The sequence below is a fragment of the Rhineura floridana genome, chromosome 5 (genome assembly GCF_030035675.1).
Source record: "Rhineura floridana isolate rRhiFlo1 chromosome 5, rRhiFlo1.hap2, whole genome shotgun sequence".
NCBI lineage: Eukaryota > Metazoa > Chordata > Lepidosauria > Squamata > Rhineuridae > Rhineura > Rhineura floridana.
The window spans coordinates 174,933,906-174,953,078 of NC_084484.1; the positions used below are offsets into that span (position 1 = coordinate 174,933,906).

Consider the following 19,173-nt stretch of genomic DNA (forward strand, 5'->3'; position numbering starts at 1 on the left):
TGTCTTATTTGCACATGTGGTAAACAGGCTTTGCAGGTTTTTGAACTGTTTCAGAAACCTACAAGAACTGTTTGACTGGTAGTTGCAATGGGGCAAAAGAAATATGTATGCCCAGATGGGAAGCAATGCATCCCTCAGAGAACTTTCAAGTCTCTCAAAGACACTCTGTCTTCACTCTCGTGTGTCTATCAAATTTACACCACAGCTCTCTTGCAATGAAGATCCTGCCATATAAGAGATGTATAATCTAAGCATTATCTTCAGCCAATATGCTCTGGGACTTAGGATTCTTAGCTTTTCTCCAGCATCAGCAGCAAACCATATGTGATAAATGACGGGTGCCACACTCTGGCCGTCTCCTTAACTTTTTACAAAACTCATCGCTCTCTCTTCCCAGTCCATTTCCTAGCTGTGCATTTGCTTTGAGAAAGTATGAGTGATTTGGGCAAGGCAAAAAACTGCATTGCACACCGCAGTACCCCAGCAAGAGGTATACTTGGGAAGCGTGATTCTAATAATGAGCTTTACAACTGAAAGCTATCATTTTGGCATGCAGTGATAGTTCTTTGATGGATGGGCCCAGTAGTGCATTGTGCTTCCTTAGAATTGGCAAAAAAAGAGAGAAGGGAATCTTTTTTTTTTTTTAAAGCACACACACATACACACCAGAGAGAGAGAGAGAGAGAGAGACTCGGCAGAGAAAGCCTTTTTGGGTTATACTGAAAGAGACAATCAGAACTGTAGAAACAGAGATGATATGCAATGCTTTCTGGTGTCTTGTACGTGTCGTGGCTCTCCTCCCTGCTAGAACGGACTGCTTAGGGGATATTTCTGATTGCAGGGTGAACAATGCAGCAATCAAGCTGGAGAAGCCACCTGGAAGTTTTGCTTGAGATGCTTTCTAGCGGGGTTTCAGATCCCTGGGAGAATCATGACTGCCTTTAAGCGATGTGGAGGAGGACTCGAGTTTCTTATGCTGGCCCTGTCAGGAAGGGGGGGGAAGGAACGGCAGCAGGCTCTGTAGATTCATGCTCCTGGTTTATTCCTTGCAAAATCCTTCCTGATTTACTTGAGGATTTCCACGTACTCCTGGGGAGCTTGCCAGAATGGATTGTCTGTGCATTGTCACTACTAAGGTAGGAATTGGAAAATGTTGCTGTTTGCTTGTCTTTCATTCTACTCCCATAATTAAACAGACAGAAGATGTTCCCGGTCTCAGGTTGCAAGATGAAGTGATAACTGAGCCTTGCTTCAGCTGGCATTTAGTTCTCGTGACACGATTGTTATGCTATATCTATGTTCTGATATATCTCCTTCCTAAACAATATATTAATTACCTTTATCCAGAAAGAGGCCCGCAGTTGTACGTGTGTATATGTTCTTAATCTTAGATTGTGCTTGGATCTATTAATTACTCAGGTACTAGAGAACATTCAGAAAATATACTGTTGTGCACATATCACAGCAGATTTTAATGGAAATGAGTTAGTTGCTGTTCACCAGTTGTTGCTTTTTGAAACTCTGAGCATTTTATTCACCTTTCCATCGTTTTCTTTAAAAGCCAATTGTATGAAGTTTTGACAAGGGCAGTATTTCTGATTGGAGAATTCAAAGTTTCAGTAGGTGAGGCATGATGACACAGTGGATCCTCCATATTTAGAGGCAGTATACCTCTGGGGTACAAAATAATAGTGATGGACTATTATCTTCACAATTGGCTTGTAAGCATCCTGGAGGCATTCTGGCTGGCTGTTCTTGGAAGCAAAATGCTGGATTAGATGGATCCTTGGCCTGATCTGGCAGGTGAGGCAAAGCAGAGATGAAGTAAAGTGAAGGAGGCATAGGTCTGCAGCCATCCTTAGGAACAGAATGAACAGAGCTCCCAGCTGCTCAGAATAGCGATCAGGCCTGACCTGGAAGATTTTACATGGGCCAAGGAATACCATCCCATTCTTTCCTCTGAAATACAAAACAGTGAAACAACAGACTGTAAGCTTCTTGGGGCAGGAACCTGTCCTTGTGTATTTCACAGCACTGTGTCTGCTGATGGCACAATAAGAACACAGGAAGCTGCCTTATATTGAGTCAGACCATTGGTCCATCTAGCACAGTCTTGTCTACACTGACCAGCAGCAGTTCTTCAGGGATTCAGACAGGGGACATTCCCAGGCCTAACTGGAGATGCCAGGGATTGAACCCAGGACTTTTTGCATGGAAAGCAGATACTCTACTGCTGAGCTATGACCCTTCCTCCATCATCATCATTACCATCATGACCACAGTCTGCCCTGATCTATTGTTGGCTGGTGGTGGGTAATGGCACAGGTGCTGGATGCTTCCCTGACATATCAGGTTCAGAACATACAACAGGCTCAAATCCCAACAACCTGCATGCTGCTTCCTTGGTTCCATCTAGCTAGTCCAGTAAGATGAGGCATGCACAGGGAGGTGAAAATAACATGTGCAGCCAGAGTTCTGCTTGCTCTTTTACCCCCAGCATTACCCACTGCTGAAGAGGCAAGGCCCATTTAGAGTGGAATAGTGGCTTATCTCTTTAGCTGTGGGAACTGCTGCAAAGAGGGAGAAGGGGGGAAAACACCAGCAAGCAAAGCTCTGGCTGAGTGTGCTTTATTTCACAGATTATATAATGTACCTTTCTGCACTTTAAAGAGTATGGTAGTGCAATTGTTTTTTTTTTTAAGGGATAGAGATAAAAGTGTGTGGGAGAGGGAAGAGATGGAACAATGGCAAGAAGGTGAAGTTGTGCATGAGAACCATTGAAAAGTTGGCCCTGTGCGACAGGTTGGGGTGGGTGGTAAATTATGGAGAACTAGAGCTCCCTACCGCTGTGTAACTTGTTGCTTGTGTCTAATTTGTGTTTGTGTGGGGGTTGGTCATTCTCCAAACCCCAACCCCAATCTGCAGTCCTGCACTTCCATTGATTACTGGAGAGGTGGTGTTGCACAGTGGATAAAGAGACTGGGCTCCAGATCTGGGAGTCTCTCGTTTGATGATGATGATGATTTAGATTTAAATTTAAAGTTATCCTGCCCTTCTTCCCAGAAGGAGCCCAGGCTGGCAAACAAATACACTAAAAACACTCTAAAACATCTTAAAAACAGACTTTAAAATATATTAAAAGCAAAATATTTTTAAAACATCTACAAAAAGCTTTAAAACCTTCTAAAAAAGCAATTCCAACACAGACACAGACTGGGATAAGGTCTCTATTTAAAAGGCTTGTTGAAAGAGGAAAGTCTTCAATAGGCGCCAAAAAGATAACAGAGATGGTGCCTGTCTAATATTTAAGGGGAGGGAATTCCAAAGGGTAGGTGCCACTACACTCGAGGTCTGCTTCTTATGTTGTGCAGAACGGACCTCCTGGAAAGATGGTATCTGCAGGAGGCCCTCACCTGCTGAGCTCAGTGATCGACTGGGTATATAAGATGATCATTCAGGTATCCTGGTCCCAAGCTGTATAGGGCTTTGTACACAAAAACCAGAACCTTGAACTTGTCCTTGTAGCTAATGGGCAGCCAGTGCAATTCTTTCAGCAGCAGGTTGACATGTTGGCGATACCCTGCCCCAGTGAGCAGTTGCTCCGCCACAGTTTGCACCAGCTGCAGCTTCTGGACCAACCTCAAGGGCAGCCCCACATAGAGTGCATTACAGAAATCCAGCCTGGATTACTGCATTTATATTTATATTTATACACCACCTTAGAGAGTAAAAAAGCACTCTCAAGGCAGCTTCCATAAAACACTAGTACAAAATTCAATACAATTGCAAATAAAAAAGAAACCAGAAAATAATAAAGCAAACATCCAGCCCAGAGTTAACACATAAATATAACCAAAGTCAGCAATAGCAAAATAAAAAAAATAAAAATCCAGCTCATCATCCCTTCATGGAAAAGCCAGCAAAAAAAGGTGGGGTTTGACATGAACTCTTTCTTAAAAGCCCAAACTATTATGTTCTGATGGAGCCCAGTTTTTAAAGTGCTCCAGAGCTGTGGGGCAACTTGGTGTATGTAAGCTGCTCTGTCTCTCTGAGCCTCACTCTTCTCTTCTGCTAAATGGGGACAATATTTATTTAGAACTATTTCATCAGTTTATATTCCACTCACACTGTAGTCTCTAAGCATCATACTGTAAAATTGAAAAGATACAATAAAGATAAACTCAGTTAAAACTAATAAGAAAAATCAGAAAACTTACTTATAATGCCTGAAGAAATAAGAAAGTCTTCACCAGGTGCTGGAAGTTCAACTGAAGTGGCAAGGGTTACAACTTCAGAATGCTTGTAAAGTGATTTGAACACTTAACATTCCTATACAGATGTTCCGTATTCTCAGTGGCAGCTGGTGGCTTCATGTCAGTGGAGCAGTGGAATCCACTTTGGGTTGTAGTCTGAACTTTCAAGGATCTGTCCAAGGTGATGCTGTCAGTTGCATGAAATGGCTTCTCATCTAGTTTGGCCCTAAGCTGGTGGCCCTCATCACATTTTGGAGCAGTGAATTCCTCAAGTCAATTATGTAATTAGAAATTCGAATCATAGAATAGGAGAGTTGGAAGGGGCTTATAAGGCCATCAAGTCCAACCCCCTGCTCAATGCAGGAATCCAAATTAAAGCATTCCTGACAGTTGGCTGTCCAGCTGCCTCTTGAAGGCCTCCAGTGTTGGAGAGCCCACTACCTCTCTAGGTCATTGGTTCCATTGTCGTATGGCTCTATCAAAATCTGGCTTCCTGCAACTTGAGCCCACTATTCCGTGTCCTGCCCTCTGGGATGATCAAGAAGAGATCCCGGCCCTCCTCTATGTGACAACATTTCATGTACTTGAAGAGTGCTGTCATATCTCCCCTCAGTCTTCTCTTCTCCAGGCTAAACATGCCCAGTTCTTTCAGTCACTCCTCATAGGGCTTTGTTTCCAGTCCCCTGATCATCCTTGTTGCCTTCCTCTGAACCTGTTCCAGTTTGCCTGCATCCTTCTTGAAGTGCGGAGATCAGACCTGGACGCAGTATTCAAGATGAGGTCTAACCAGTGCTGAAGAGAGGGGAACTAACACTTCACGTGATTTGGAAACTATATTTATGCCCTGAACTTACTGCCAAAGAGCCAGAAGGATGAAGATTCAGAGTAACTAGTCCTCAAAATCACTGTCGTATTACTTAGCCATATAGTTATCTTTGTAGCAGCTCCATTGTAGCTACCTCCCCTGTTGGAGGCAGTATGTCTCTGAATACCCATTGCTCGGAATCACAAGTTGGGAAGATTTCTATTGTGCTCATGTCCTGCTTGTAGCAGTCCTATGGGGATCTGGTTGGCCACTGTGAGAGCAGGAGACTGCACTAAACGGGTCTAGAGATGGGAGAGAAATTTGAGTGAATCCACATGTAAAGGCAAACTTACCAGTCACTTTCTGAAGCAATAGGAGAACTGAAACACAGCCAAGCTTTGAAATTCACACTTCACTGAATTTTGCAGCGCAAGTAATGTGTACAGAGATGTGTATACTGGGGTAAAGTGTCCATAAAATGCACAAAGGCCAAATGCAAACACATATATATTAGGAGAAATTCTCATTAAAATTCTGGTGAACCTTTATGAGGACTTATATGTAAATATATATATGCAAACTGATGTGGAAATATGAAGAACTGAAGCCTGGAAAAAATGAGAAACTGAGACAATCACCTGTCTCTAGATGGACCTTTGGTCTCATCCAGCAAAGCTCTTCTTGTGTTCTTATGGCACTTGGAGAACTGAATTGAGTGTTGGGATATATAATGCAGAGATTGCCAGACCTGGCCTCCAAGAGGTCTTCTGTATCTTTAAAAGTTGTGCAGGGGAAAGGGAGAATTTCACCTTGTGGTTTTTCCCATTACAGTGTTGCAAGAACACCTGCACTTGGCTGACTTTCTCTTCCCCTAAAAATACAGGATCAGACTCAGGCCATGGACCTGGCAACCCTACTTACATGACTATGGGATATCAAAACTTGCACCCCTTAATTCTAAAATAGAACTCAAATTATAAAATAGAATGTCCATGAGAGTTACTCCAGATTCCTTTGAAGAAGAAGGTTATGGCAAAACATCCAAGTCTAGAGGAAATATATCTTTACAGCATAAATGTAAGAAGCAGAGCTTGGAAAAGTTACTTTTTTTGAACTACAACACCCATCAGCCCAATCCAGTGGCCATGCTGGCTGGGGCTGATGGGAGTTGTAGTCCAAAAAAAGTAACTTTTCTAAGCTCTGGTAAGAAGTAGGAGGAAAGCTCCACTTTAGCATTGATACACTTTCTAGAGCCTTAAAAGTCATCTTCAGGAGCCACAGCTGCTCTGTGCCTGGAGGAAGTAAGATGGGAATCAACGCCCTTGAGCTCAGAAAAATAAGCGAAATCTGTTACCTTTGCTCATGTGAGAGACGGGTCTACTTGGCTGGGCCTGCTTTCTCTAAAGCTCCAAAGTAAGTGGCATGCAGGACTTGTTCACATCCCTTCCTGAACTTTGTGGAAAGAAACAAGTGATGTGCACTGCAGGGAGGAGTTAGATATTTTCAATTGCATTTCAAGTGTTTGGGTGGGTGTGTATTTGCTTAGTTTATTAAAGTTATTTATGGCTTCATAAAAGAGAAAGGAGATCCAAAGTGATTTACAAGTAAAAAATAAAATACAAAATTACGTTAGAAATGCCCATTAAAATTCTACAAATATACCAGAAGTGGTGATGGCAGTGACAGGGACAGGTGCTGGATTGCACAATGGCTCTTTTTCTTTGAGATACCTATAGAGAATGCAAACCACTGCAGTGCGAAATGCTACTAAGCCTGCTATCTATTTCAAGGCCTTTCTCCGGGTCCTTGGTGATGAATATATCATACTGTGCTACCTCCACACCAAGGGCCTAGACAAGAGCAGGCTGCTCAATAACTTTATTGTGGAGTTCTGGTTGCCTCATCTTAAAAAGGATATTGCAGAGTTGGAAAAGTCTCAAAAAAGGGCAACCAAGGTGATCAAGGGGATGGAGTGACTCCCCAATGAGGAAAGGCAGCATTTGGGCTTTTCAGTTTACAGAAAAGGCAAGTAAAAGGTGACATGGTAGAGGTATAAAATTATGCATGGCATAGAGAAAGTGGATAGAGAAAAGTTTTTCTCCCTCTCTTATAACACTAGAACTAGTGGACATCCAATGAAGCTGAATGTTGGAAGATTCAGGACAGATAACGTCTTCACCCAGCACATAGTTAAGCTATGGAACTTGCTCCCAGAGAAGGCTGTTGATGGCCACCAATTTGGACAGCTTTAAAAGAGGATTAGACACATTCATGGAGCAAAAGGCTATCAAAGGTTACTAACTGTGATGGCTATGCTCTGGCTTCAGTCAGAGGCAGTATAAAACTTTGTTTTAATTTGTTATATTTTTGTATGGTTGTATTGGTTATATCTATTGTTTACCGCTCTGAATTTGGATTTTTCCGAACTAGAGCGGGATATAAATCTGCAAATAATAATAATAATAATATACTTCTACAGAGCTTGGAAAAGTTACTTTTTTGAACTACAACTCCCATCAGGCCAATCCAGTGGACATGCTGGCTGGGACTGATGGGAATTGCAGTTCAAAAAAAGCAACTTTTCCAAGCTCTGCTTCTGAATACCAGTTGCCAGAAATTGCAAGAGTTGCTGGAAACCACTTGCGGACTTCCCATGGGCATCTGGGTGGCCACCATGAGAACAGGATGCTGGACTTGATGGGCCATTAGACTGATCCAGAAAGCTTTTCTTATGTGGGCTTCACTTTATCAGGAATGTCTGAGAAAGGGCTGCAGCTCAGTGGTAGAGCATCTACTTTGCATACCCAAGGCCCAGGTTCAAGCCCTGGAATCTCCAGGTAGTGTTTGGAAGGAACCCTGTCTGAAATCCTCGAGAGATGCTGCCCGTCAGTGAAGACAATACTGAGCTAGATGGGTCTGACTCAGTATAAGGCAGCTTCCTGTGTTTCCTGTGGGTAGCAGCAGTTCACCAGACGGAGGTGGATGGGGAGACAATCCTCAGTAGAAGCAGCCTATGGGGACTGAGGGATGCCACATTATGGAGCAGGAGAAGGATAGTGCCTTATGTTTTTTATTTTCTCTCATTATGATAGTACATAGTTTTGAAATGGGCAGCAGGCCACGCAGCGGTTTGCAGTGCACAGTAGGAATGACTCCATATGCACAGGAGCGGAAAGATTATGCCACTATCTCTTAGATAAGTTCCAGATTGTGGGTGGTATTCAGTGCTAGTGCTACTCAGAGAAGACCCATTGAAGTTAATGAACATGACCAACTTAGGTTCATTAATTTCACTGGGTCTATATAGCACAGTGGGGAGGAGAGCCTGGCTGGGAGTCCAGAGTCTGTGAGTTCAAAGCCCCGCTCGTGTCTCTTGGGTGTCAAGGGCCAGCTAAAGATCACCTCCACAGTGAGTGGCTCAGGGGTCACATGCCCTGCCACCTGTGCAGCCGTGGGCAAGCTGCATAATCCCAAGGAGCCCAGTTGCCCCCCAGCTGGCAGTTGTGGACAAGGAAGGGGCTGGCTTGTGCAGCTGTGGCAAGCTGAGCAGGCCCTAGCCAGCTGGGGAGGACTAGCCTCAGAGGGAGGCAATGGTAAACCCCCTCTGAATACCGCTTACTATGAAAACCCTATTCATAGGGTCGCCATAATTCAGGATCGACTTGAGGGCAGTCCATTTCCTTCACTATGAATAGAACTCAGCATAGCAATAGGTGATTCTGTCAATTTTGGTTTCTCTAAATTTTGCACTTTTCCACTCTTCAGTTCTCCTACTTCTGCATCAGTTTGCGTTTTATTATTTTTTTTTAAAAAAAACCCTCATGAAAATTCATAAGCATTTTAGTATACATTTTTCCTAATGTGCAAATAATTGTATCAATTTGCATTTGCATTTCCTGCACCTTATTGCCAATGTTATGCATTTTAATGCTATTTTCACCAATATATGCATTATTATGCATACTTCCCCCAATACAAACATTTTTGTACGCATGATTTGGTTGAAGAACTGCATTGCAAAATTCAGAGAAGTGCAAATTTCAAAGGTTGGCTGCGTTTCTCTTTGCATATTATTTCAGAAAGTGCAATTTAGGTCGATTCTCATTGAAATTTGAACCTTTTGCCTCATCCCTATTCTACCACTTTTTAAATATACTGACCAGAACCCTTCACCATTTGTTTCTTTCTTTCAGCACACCCAGGAGGTAGATTGACATACAACCATTTCCCTTTTTTTAAAAAAAGCCTTCAATAAAGTTGAGCTGTAATAGAGAGAGGGACCACAGTCTTTAGGGAAACAGTAATACAAGAAAAGTGATTCCTTAGGTTGAGATCTACCCAATGTGAATCAGTTATTGATGATTACATCTTCATGATTTATACATCACATAAAATGATGATACTAAGTTCTGTATACAAAGTTAAAACAACAGTCCATGCTGGAAAGCTGTACAACACGGCACATGAAACAGAAGAAACGGTTGGAACAATTAGATGAAAAAGAAATTAAAAATTAGCCTTTTTATAGAAGAGGAATAGCCACAGTAATGCCCTCCAAATGTTGTTGAACTCTTAATTCCCATTAGTTTCAGCCTGCACGCCCAATGGTTTGGCATGATGGGAGTTGGAGTCCAACAACATTTGCAGGCATCTCATTTATTTATAAATACATTCGTATACCGCTAATTTGTTAAAAACATAAAAGCGGCTTATAACAAGTTAAAAACAAAACAAAACAACCATATAATAATAAAAACATTAAATATACAAAAAAACCAAAGGTCAGCTGTTGCAAAAAAAAGGGTCTTCTTAATTGCCTGCATAAGCCTGGCAGAACGGAGAGGTTTTCAGCAGGCGTGTAAAAGTTAAATCTGAATCTCTGTTGGCAGAGCATTCCAGAGAACTGGGGCAATGACACTGAAGGCTTGATTTTGTGTTGATGTTAAATGGGCCTCACTCACTCGGGGGATTGGCTGTCTATGATACAGAACTTTCTGATGTTCAAACCATTTCACATGTATTGTCTCATCCATCCATCTGTCTCTGTATACTGCCATCAATGTACATGGTGCTCTACAAAGAACAGATATGACAGATCTCTGCTCTGACGGTCTTGCAGTCCAAAAACAAACACAGGAAAACAATGGAGGAAGAGTGGGAAAGGAGGCATTGGTAGGTAAGCAAGGGAAGAATATGGGATTGTTTAAATTGTAACTACTTTATAGGTTGTAGAAGATGGTTCAGAAACTACAAATGGTACAACGGATAAATAATAATAGGGCCAGTGCCAAGTTTGAGGAAGCCCCCAGCAAGGTACCCTCCTCTGAGGACCCCCTGGCACCTCCCAGGATGTGATCCTCCCCCCGAGTGCCTCTCATGTGACTGCAGTGATTCCCTATTCCCCAGAGTATTGAAAGTCAGGGGTAGGTTGGGGTCCCTCTCTATGGTGCTGGGCCATGGAAGGACAAAAAGTCTTACTGGCCCCGGTGGGATAGTTTTTCCAAAGTGCTACCCTCACCCCTGACCCCCACTGGCTGACAAGCTTACTGAGCGTTGGGGTAATGATTCTGCTTGGGCTGACTTGTTTTCCTTCCAGGTCTGCCTGGTGCTAAGAGTAAAGGCGTTGGGCTGTAGTGGCTGCTATTTTCCCCCTCCCAAATACTCCTGGCTCCTAGCATAGTGACACTTCTTTGGCAGGGGGGAGATGCATTTTTTTGGGGAAAGACAGTGGCCACAGCAGCTGCCTGGCCTATCACTTTTCCTTTCAGCCTTGGGCCCTTAACCATAACAATGAAAAAAAAAGACAATCCTGGCTTCTGCTTCCATTGGGCCCTTCCAGAGACCATGGGCCCCGGTGTTTGCCCAACCATGTTGGATGCTTCTCCCTGACCTGTTCATAAGGATGTTCCAAAATGTGTTGCTATGTTTTTGTTTTTTAAAGATCTTATTGTTTGTTTTATTTTGCATCCTGTTTGCACAATCCTATGTACGTCTATCCAGAATTCATCTGTTTAATTATTAGTGAGTTTAGTGGAACTTACTCTTAGGCAAGTGTGTTTAGAATTGCAGCTTTATGCCCTGGAGAGATGCTGTCAAGACAGTGTAGACCAGGGTGGCTAACACCCAGTTCAAGGGCCAGCAAAAGAAAGAATCCCACAAAAGTAGACAGCTCTGGGGCCCTCTCTTCAAATAGTGATCACAAATTGACTGGAGATGGAGGCTGTGTACCTGTGTATGTCCCATGTATGTGTGCACAGTGGAGGCTGGTCGATTAGGGCTAATGAGATACTGCTCTGCCAACCTCACTGGTTTTATTATTTTTTGTTTTACCTACTACCTGCCTGCCTTCTTACTTACAGGCACTCTAAGGGATTGCCCTTCCTCTTCCTTAGTCTCAAGAGCTGCCCTTGCAGGACTCAGCAGGGAGGAGGATGTTGAACAACTTCTAATGAGTTGGCTCTGGCTCCATCTATAGTTGGGCTCCAGTTTCCACCCCACCAGCCCCTACAGCCCCAGTCCAGAGAAATTTTGAAAAAAAAGGCAAGCTATAGTATACAGCCTAAAACCCAGTGAAAACATATTAGAAAAAAACTCACCACCAAAACAGCAACATCCGTCATCAAAAGCTCAGGTGGACACAAAGCTTGCATCTGATACTTAAGAAACTGCGAGGATGTCCCTTGGGAGAGAGTTCTAGTTAGGGGTGGGGGAGAAATTTGATTCAGTTCACATTGCAAGCTGAGTTTATCTAATTCACACTTTCTGAAACAATTTGAGAACCAAAGCACAGCCATCCTTCACAATTTGTGCTGATCCAAATAGTGGGGTGCAGCTCTCCAACCAACGTTTACAAAAAAGTATATATTAGGGAGAAATGTGTATAAAAATGAATACAGTAATACCTCAGTTTTTCCTCTCCCTGTCTGCCTTCTGACACTCCTGAATAGCCAAATGCCGATCCTGACATTGTTGAGGGACTATGGCTGCAGCTAGAAAAGGGTAAGGCTCCAGGACCAATTGGTGTCCGTTTGGAGCTGCTGAAATGTAATATAAGTTGGTGGACTCCGATGCTGACTTCTCTTTTCTCCTTAATGAATAAGTCTAGTATAATCCCTGCAGCCTGGCTGAAGGCTTTTATTGTTCCAATTCATAAGAAAGGCCCCAAAGACGACGATCCATATAATTACCAGCCTATCAGTCTGCTATCTATTGTCGGCAAGGTTTATGCCACCTTCTGAGGCCTTAAATTAAAGACGTGGATCAACGATAATAATATTGTGGGAGAAGAGCAGATTGGCTTTAAAATGGGCTGCTTTGTGTTAGATCATTGCCTGGTATTGGCTCATTTGGCACATAAGTACTCCCTGCCAAAAGGCAGCAAACCTTTTGCTGCCTTTATTGATTTGAAGTCCACATATGATTCTATATTTATTTATTTGTTTGTTTGTTTATATCCTGCCCTTCCTCCCAGTAGGAGCTCAGGGCGGCAAGCAAAAACACTAAAAACACTTTAAAACATCATTAAAACAGACTTTAAAATATATTAAAACATCTTTAAAAACATATTTAAAAAGAAAAGGTTTAAAAACATATTAAAGATATATCTCGTGAACACCTGTGAGTGGCTGTTAATTCGGCCAGATAGGCGGCTTAGAAATAAAATTATTATTATTATTATTATTATTATTATTATTATTATTATTAAATTGGAACAGTTCTCTATTGAAAGAAGGCTACTATTTTTTGATTCAGTCTCTGTATAACAACACAACTGCCTGGATCCATTGCAGTAAACAAGGTCATTTCACCAACGAGATTGTGTCCACTTGTGGTATAATGCCCCCATTTTATTTGATCTATATTTGGCTGATCTTCCCCTTATGTTGGCACCGTTACCATCTCATCCACCCAGGCTGCGCTCAACAAAAGTTTCCATCCTTTTCTAAAGTGATGATGCAGTTCTGCTATCTCAGACTCATGTGAGCCTCAAGAGATTATTTGAAGCTTTTAATGAGCATTGTGAAAAAAACCTTTGAACAATTAATTGCACAGACTAAAGTATTGGTTTTTTTCCAAGAGGAAGCTCAGATTTCTGTGGGCCATTGGAATGAATGGAATCAAACAAGTTGATTCCTACAAATATTTGGGTATATGGTTTCATGAGGCCACAAGTTGGAGAGCACAAGAAAAATATGTTAGGTCATAAACCGAACAGAATGTGGGAGTGATATCCTGTAAAGTTCTTTTGAAGGAATTCAATGAAATTGTGCCACAGATTCTTTTTGGTGCTCCAATTTGGTTTCCATACTCTAAAAGTTCTTTTGAAGGAATTCAATCTCATTTCCTCAAGTTAATTTTCAGAGTTCCCACATGTGTTGCTGGAGCCCCCCCCTTGTCTAGAAGCAGGTTTGAATTCCTTGAAATGTTTGGCTTGGATCCCTTCTGTTCATTTCTGGCTTCTCTGCAGTTATGTGCTTACCTCTAATTCTCTGGTCTATAAAGTACTGATAGATGCCTATGAATCTCCCTGGAGGAAGGCTATGGAGCATAAAGTTACTACAGTAGGTCTTTCTCCTTCTTATTTGACATCTATGGATTTGGTGACTGCTAAAATGATAGTCAAGCAGAGACTACTAGATATAGACCATCAAGAGTTCAGCGGCGCTACATGGGGCTCTTGTTCCCTTCAGTCACTGGGTCTTTTAGATTACCCTTGCAAAGATAGGAAGCCTTATTTGGAATGGTTAACCATCCCAAAATATGGGAAGGCCTTTTCCCTAGCAAGGTTTAATGTTCTACCGTCTAAATTACTCAATGGCAGATATAATAAAACTCCCATGAATTCTAGATGATGTTGCCCCTGTAACGATGCAGAGGTTGCGTCCATCCCACATGTTCTTTTGTATTGCAGTTTCTATCAAGGGGCCAGGAAGGACTTAATATACCCTATTATCCAGTCTTTCCCTTGTCGTTCTAGGAAATCTCTTATGATTACATTACCTCAAGGTACTAACAAGTCAATTACGGAGCAAGTGGCCAAATTCTTGAACTTGACTATTGGTATTAGACCATTAATGATTGTTTGATAGTGTCCAAACCAACTGTGTGTTATTTGGTGTTTTGTAATTTTTTTAAAGTATTATTTCACTCATTTATATATATTCCATTTATACTTTTTGAAAATGAGGCTGTAATAATATTTATTTATTTATTATTTAATTTATATCCCACCTTTCCTCCCAGCAGGGACATGAATTGGAACAATAATATCTGTTTTATCTGATGATTCAATGGTCAGTTGACTATAATAAAGTTTGATCGAACCACTCAGTTAAGGAATCCTCTGGAATGAAGCTCTGTTTCACAAAGGTTTTTTTTTAAACTGAAACTGAACAGCTTTGCTATGCTATGTGTAAACTTTCAAGCCTGTGCCTTTGCTTTAAAGTGAAACTGAGTAGCCTGTGTTTGCTTTGCTATGGATAAGCTTTCAAGCCTGTGCCTTTGCTTTATGGTGAAACTGACCAGACTGTGTCTTTGCTTTGCTATCAATAAACTGATAAGCCTGTGCCTTTGCTTTGCTAGGATGAAACTGACAAGCCTGTGTGTTTGCTTTGCATTAAAGAGATATCTTGCTTTCTACCAGGGCTGGGGAGGGAAGGATCCAATATGATTCAGAGGAGGAGAGGGAGGAAGAGTGGGTGGGTGCCAGGTAGGCACCCTTTAAAGCCCTTGTTGAAGCTACCCCCTCCATCCATGAGCAAGTGTAGGAACATATCCCCATTCTTTCCATGTTATTCCTACCTCTGGTACCAAAGTTTCTGTTAAAGAAGTAATGTCTAGGAACATATCTACTTTGTTAACTGAGGTATTACTATATATTAGTGAAAATAACACACAAATTGCATATACTATGAGAAATTGCTTGCAAAAATGTGTACGTTAGTCAAAACCATAGACAAAAATGCCCCAAAGCTGCTTTTCCTCCCCTCTGCAGAAAAACAACAACATACAGGTATTATATTTTCCCCAGTGGAAGTAAAAACAACTGGAGGTGGGATGGAGAAATGGCTTGAAGGGAAAGCCTTAAGAAGTTCCTGTTGCCCTGAGTAGTCTTCCAAATTAAGGTCTCAGCTGCTGTACACAAAAAACACTCCCTGGAAGAATCATTACCTCAGGTGGTGCCCAGTGTGTTTTATTGCAATATACTGTTGCACCTGATGCCATAAATCTTGGCCCGCTGCCCAAAATGGTAGCCATGTATCTGACTCTCCTCTCTCCCTCTGTCTAGTAAAACTGTCCTGTGTGCTGATGATATTTTGCACTTCACCACCCTGGCCATTGGGAGACCGCTCGCCACCATCTTGTTCTGCCTTTTTTGTCTTCATTATCACTGGGCTTCTTTTTTCACTCCAGTGGCTGCATGGAGATGGAATTGCTCCTAGACCTAATAAGAGTCCACACACCTGCTCTAAATGCACATTGAAATTGTTCTGAAGTAGTGGAGAAATGGTATATCAAATGCCCCCTAAAGTGTTTGCATGCAAATTGCCTGTCACTACAGAAAGAGACCTATAGTAAAAGATCAATTAGGTCACCTCTCCAAGGCCAAACTGATGGTTAAAATCTAAGACTAATGCCTTCTTAAAGGAATGGTAGCATATAAAGAGCCCAGAAATTAGCATGCAAGTTGGTGCAGGCCTTTAGCTCTGATTATCTCTGCATTAATAGGTATGTGCAAATGCACCCTGAGAAAAGTCTGGTGATATAGGGTTGCCAGGTTCAGGGCCTGAGACTGATCCTGTATCTTTAGGAGAAGAGAAAGTCAGCCAACTGCAAGTGTCCTTGCAACTCTGTAATGGGAAAAACCACAAGGTGGAATTCTCCCTTCCCCCTGCACAACTTTTAAAGATACAGAAGACCTCTTGGTTGCCAGGCCCAGCTTTAGTTACTGTAAACCGCCCAGAGAGCTTCGGCTATGGGGCAGTATATATATATACAATAAAGAGAGGTTGTTGCTATAGGGCGGTTTAGAAATGCAATTAATAAAATAAAATAAATAATAAAATAAATAAATGTTCCAGCCTATCAAGATCCCTTTGAATTTTGTTTCTGTTTTCCAAGGCACTAACTATCCCTCCCAATTTTGTATCATCTGCACTTTAAAACAGTTATGGCTCCCCACAAAGATTCCTGGGAAAGGTAGTTTGTTAAGGGTACTGAGGGCTGTCAGGAGACCCCTATTCCCCTGAGCTACAATTCTCAGTTCCCCAGAAAGAAGGATTGACTGTTACTTTGGGATTTGTAGCTTGGTGAGGGGAATAAGGACCCATGACTCCATTAACTAGTGTAGTGATGTAGTTGACATAATCAATTAGGTTAAATGGCAATAAGGGTAAAAAGAAGGAAAACAGCCCCTAGAAGAATAGCATTGAACAATATTAGTTTGTTTGTTATTACTGCAGATCAATGAAAATGAGAGATGCTTTTGATAAGGGAACAGAAAACAACACACGTAGGTTTGGCTCAACTCCAGTTTCACAGTTTTACTTACCAATGTTAAATTTTTGCACAACTGCAACAGTTCAGTTAGGTTCAAAAAAGTCCTGAAGTGATTTACAACAAAGATAAAATAAGGAAAGGAGTCAAAGTAAAAACATCCAATCATTGGTCCTGCCAAAATGACAGGGAAAGCAATCATGCCTTTTTGCCTGGTGCTGAAATGATGACAAAATTAATGCTAGGCAGGCCTCCCCGAGGAGAGCATTCCATAGATGGGTGGGAGGGAGGCTATTATAGAGGAGGCCTGGAGGTGGCATGCAAAGAAGGACCCCAGACTACAATCACAGGGTCTGGCCAGGTTCATGTAACGAAAGGCAGTCCTTTAGGTTTGGTTTACTATTTCAGCAAACTAATTTGCTACCTTGCGAGTTTGCAGAATATGAATATAGACTTATGAAACCTGTGATGTGTTTTCTAGAGATTTTTTAAAAAGGAACTCATGGAAATTATGCACACTGCCTATACATATTGCAAGTGGAACATGTTGTAATTATATCTTGTCAAAAGCCCCTTTTCCTGCTCTTCTTTATTCCTTAAAAAATATAATTGCCCCCTTCCACTTGTAGTTAATTTTAAATTTCTGGAGGAATTAAGACTGCTAAATCTCTTCATTCCCCCCCCCCCTCCTGTTGGTCTGTATGGTAGCAGCAAGAATAGAGTTACTTTGATCTCCATTTCTAAGTAGCATCTAGTTTCTCCCAAGCATTGACCTTGTTTAGTGCGAATGAAATTTCCGATAAAATTCCATTAACTTATCATTTGTTGATCTCAGAGAGATGTCTTTAGGGGAGCAGCTTTAGCTCTGAAAGACAAAAGGTGATTTGTTTTAGAAAATCAATGAAAAGCGCCATAAACTAAGGGAGAAAATCTGCAATTAACTGCTCGGTCAGACCCCATTAGGGCTTTAACACTGCTTAGCATTGGCGTGCTGCATCTTAGAAGTTGGGAAATGAGAAAGCAGTACATGAACACCCAGATGTCTCCTCCTGCATTTAATGAGAGCTGTGCCAAGTGGCTGCCATCTTTGGCATGCACAGTAGGGTTGGAGGAGAAATTTGGTTCAGTTTGCATTTAAAGGTGAACCTATCTAAATTCATACTTTCCAAAACAACGCCAGAACTGAAACTTAGCCATCGTTCAAGATTTGTACTTTTCCAATTTTGCAATGCAGTTCTCCAGCCAAGTGTGCATTTGTGCATGTACTGGGGTAAAGTGTTTTATAAAAATGCATATTGTTGCACGCCTCCCCAATCTCCGAGTGGTGAGATTCCAGGGGTCCCTGCGCTAAACCAGGGTTTGGTTTCCTTTGGGAAGAAGGTCAGCAGAGACTGTGGTGTCTTTATGAAATATGGTTTATTTATTTACACACATTCCAACCTGAGCTTAGGATGGAGGGGTTCAAGGCATCAGCTTAGGATGGAGGAGTTCAAGGCATCAGTCCAATATCCAGCTTTTCCATTGGGGTTACAGCAGGCATCTTACAGCCATGGTGCAGAGAGCCAGTATCTCTGCCTGCCTCCAGTTCCCAGCCTTTCTCCAACACAACTCTAAAACACACTCAAAGCACAAACCTCTGCTAGCTGCCAGGAGGAGGGAGAGGCTCTCCTGAAGAATTTCAATGACAAAAGGATCTTCCTGGCCCATTCACCAGTTGCTGGCCACCTGAAAGACCCATTAGCAAACTGGCCACTCTATTAGCTTAACAAAAGAAACTCATCTGGCCAGCAGAGCCAGCCCCAAGGCACAGGGTTCCAAATCAGAGGCTAGAAGGGGACCCACAGGAACCATCCATTCCAACCCCCAAACTCACAAACTACCCCCTTCCCTGAAAAGGTCTGTCCCAGACCTGCAAACAAACAGAATAACAGCTTTTCCTACATCATTAAAAGCATAGTCATATTACAGTCTCATTTCCACACAAGTACAAAAACAATCCATTCCTTTCCAGCATGTTTTTAAATAATTGCTCCCCCTTTAGGCTTCCTCTTCTTTCTTGGAGCCCCCAGTCACAGTTCTGCATCCAGACAGCTTACCCAGTCCTCATAACTTGGCAGTGGCCAACATACTGAGTTGCCGACATGTTTAAACAATATTACAGCCTCAGTACTGAAGCTCCTTTGTCCTGCCTTGTGCCACTGCAGCACAGTAGCCCCCAACCACATGCACATCTTTCCTTGCTCCCCCAAACAGTTGTACATACACCCACAATCTAACAGACACAGAATAGTAAATCTTAAACATTAAAACCTTATTGCAAAAACCTATCAGCATAATTCCTAAAAAATCATCAAACAGCTCATATCCCCAGAAGCATGCAAAAAGCACAAATCAACAGCATTTCAAAAGGCAATACTAAAACCATCAGAAGAATTCCTACAGCAAATCAGTACACAGTCCCATATGCATAACCCCCACCCCCAACCCATGTGGTTGCCCACATGACCCTTTGTCTTGGGGCTTCATGGAGTTCCCAGTCCAAGCTGATCCCTGCTGCTGCCTGCAGGGGGTTGGGACTCATCTCCAGGAATAGATTTGTTTCCTCATCAGCACATGGCA

General features: G+C 42.1%; 1 protein-coding gene across 7 annotated transcripts in view; it reads left to right on the forward strand.

The window, feature by feature from the left end:
* DLG2 (discs large MAGUK scaffold protein 2) overlaps positions 1-19,173 on the forward strand; it is a 1,398,326-nt gene that overhangs the window by 249,959 nt on the left and 1,129,194 nt on the right. The window contains exon 3 of one of the 7 annotated variants that reach the window (XM_061628933.1): positions 842-1,136. The exons of the other annotated variants lie outside the window; for them this stretch is intronic. Coding sequence (XP_061484917.1) covers positions 1,107-1,136 — 30 coding nt within the window. The 5' untranslated portion in view covers positions 842-1,106. The remainder of the gene's footprint in view (positions 1-841; positions 1,137-19,173) is intronic. 7 annotated transcript variants of the gene reach the window in all.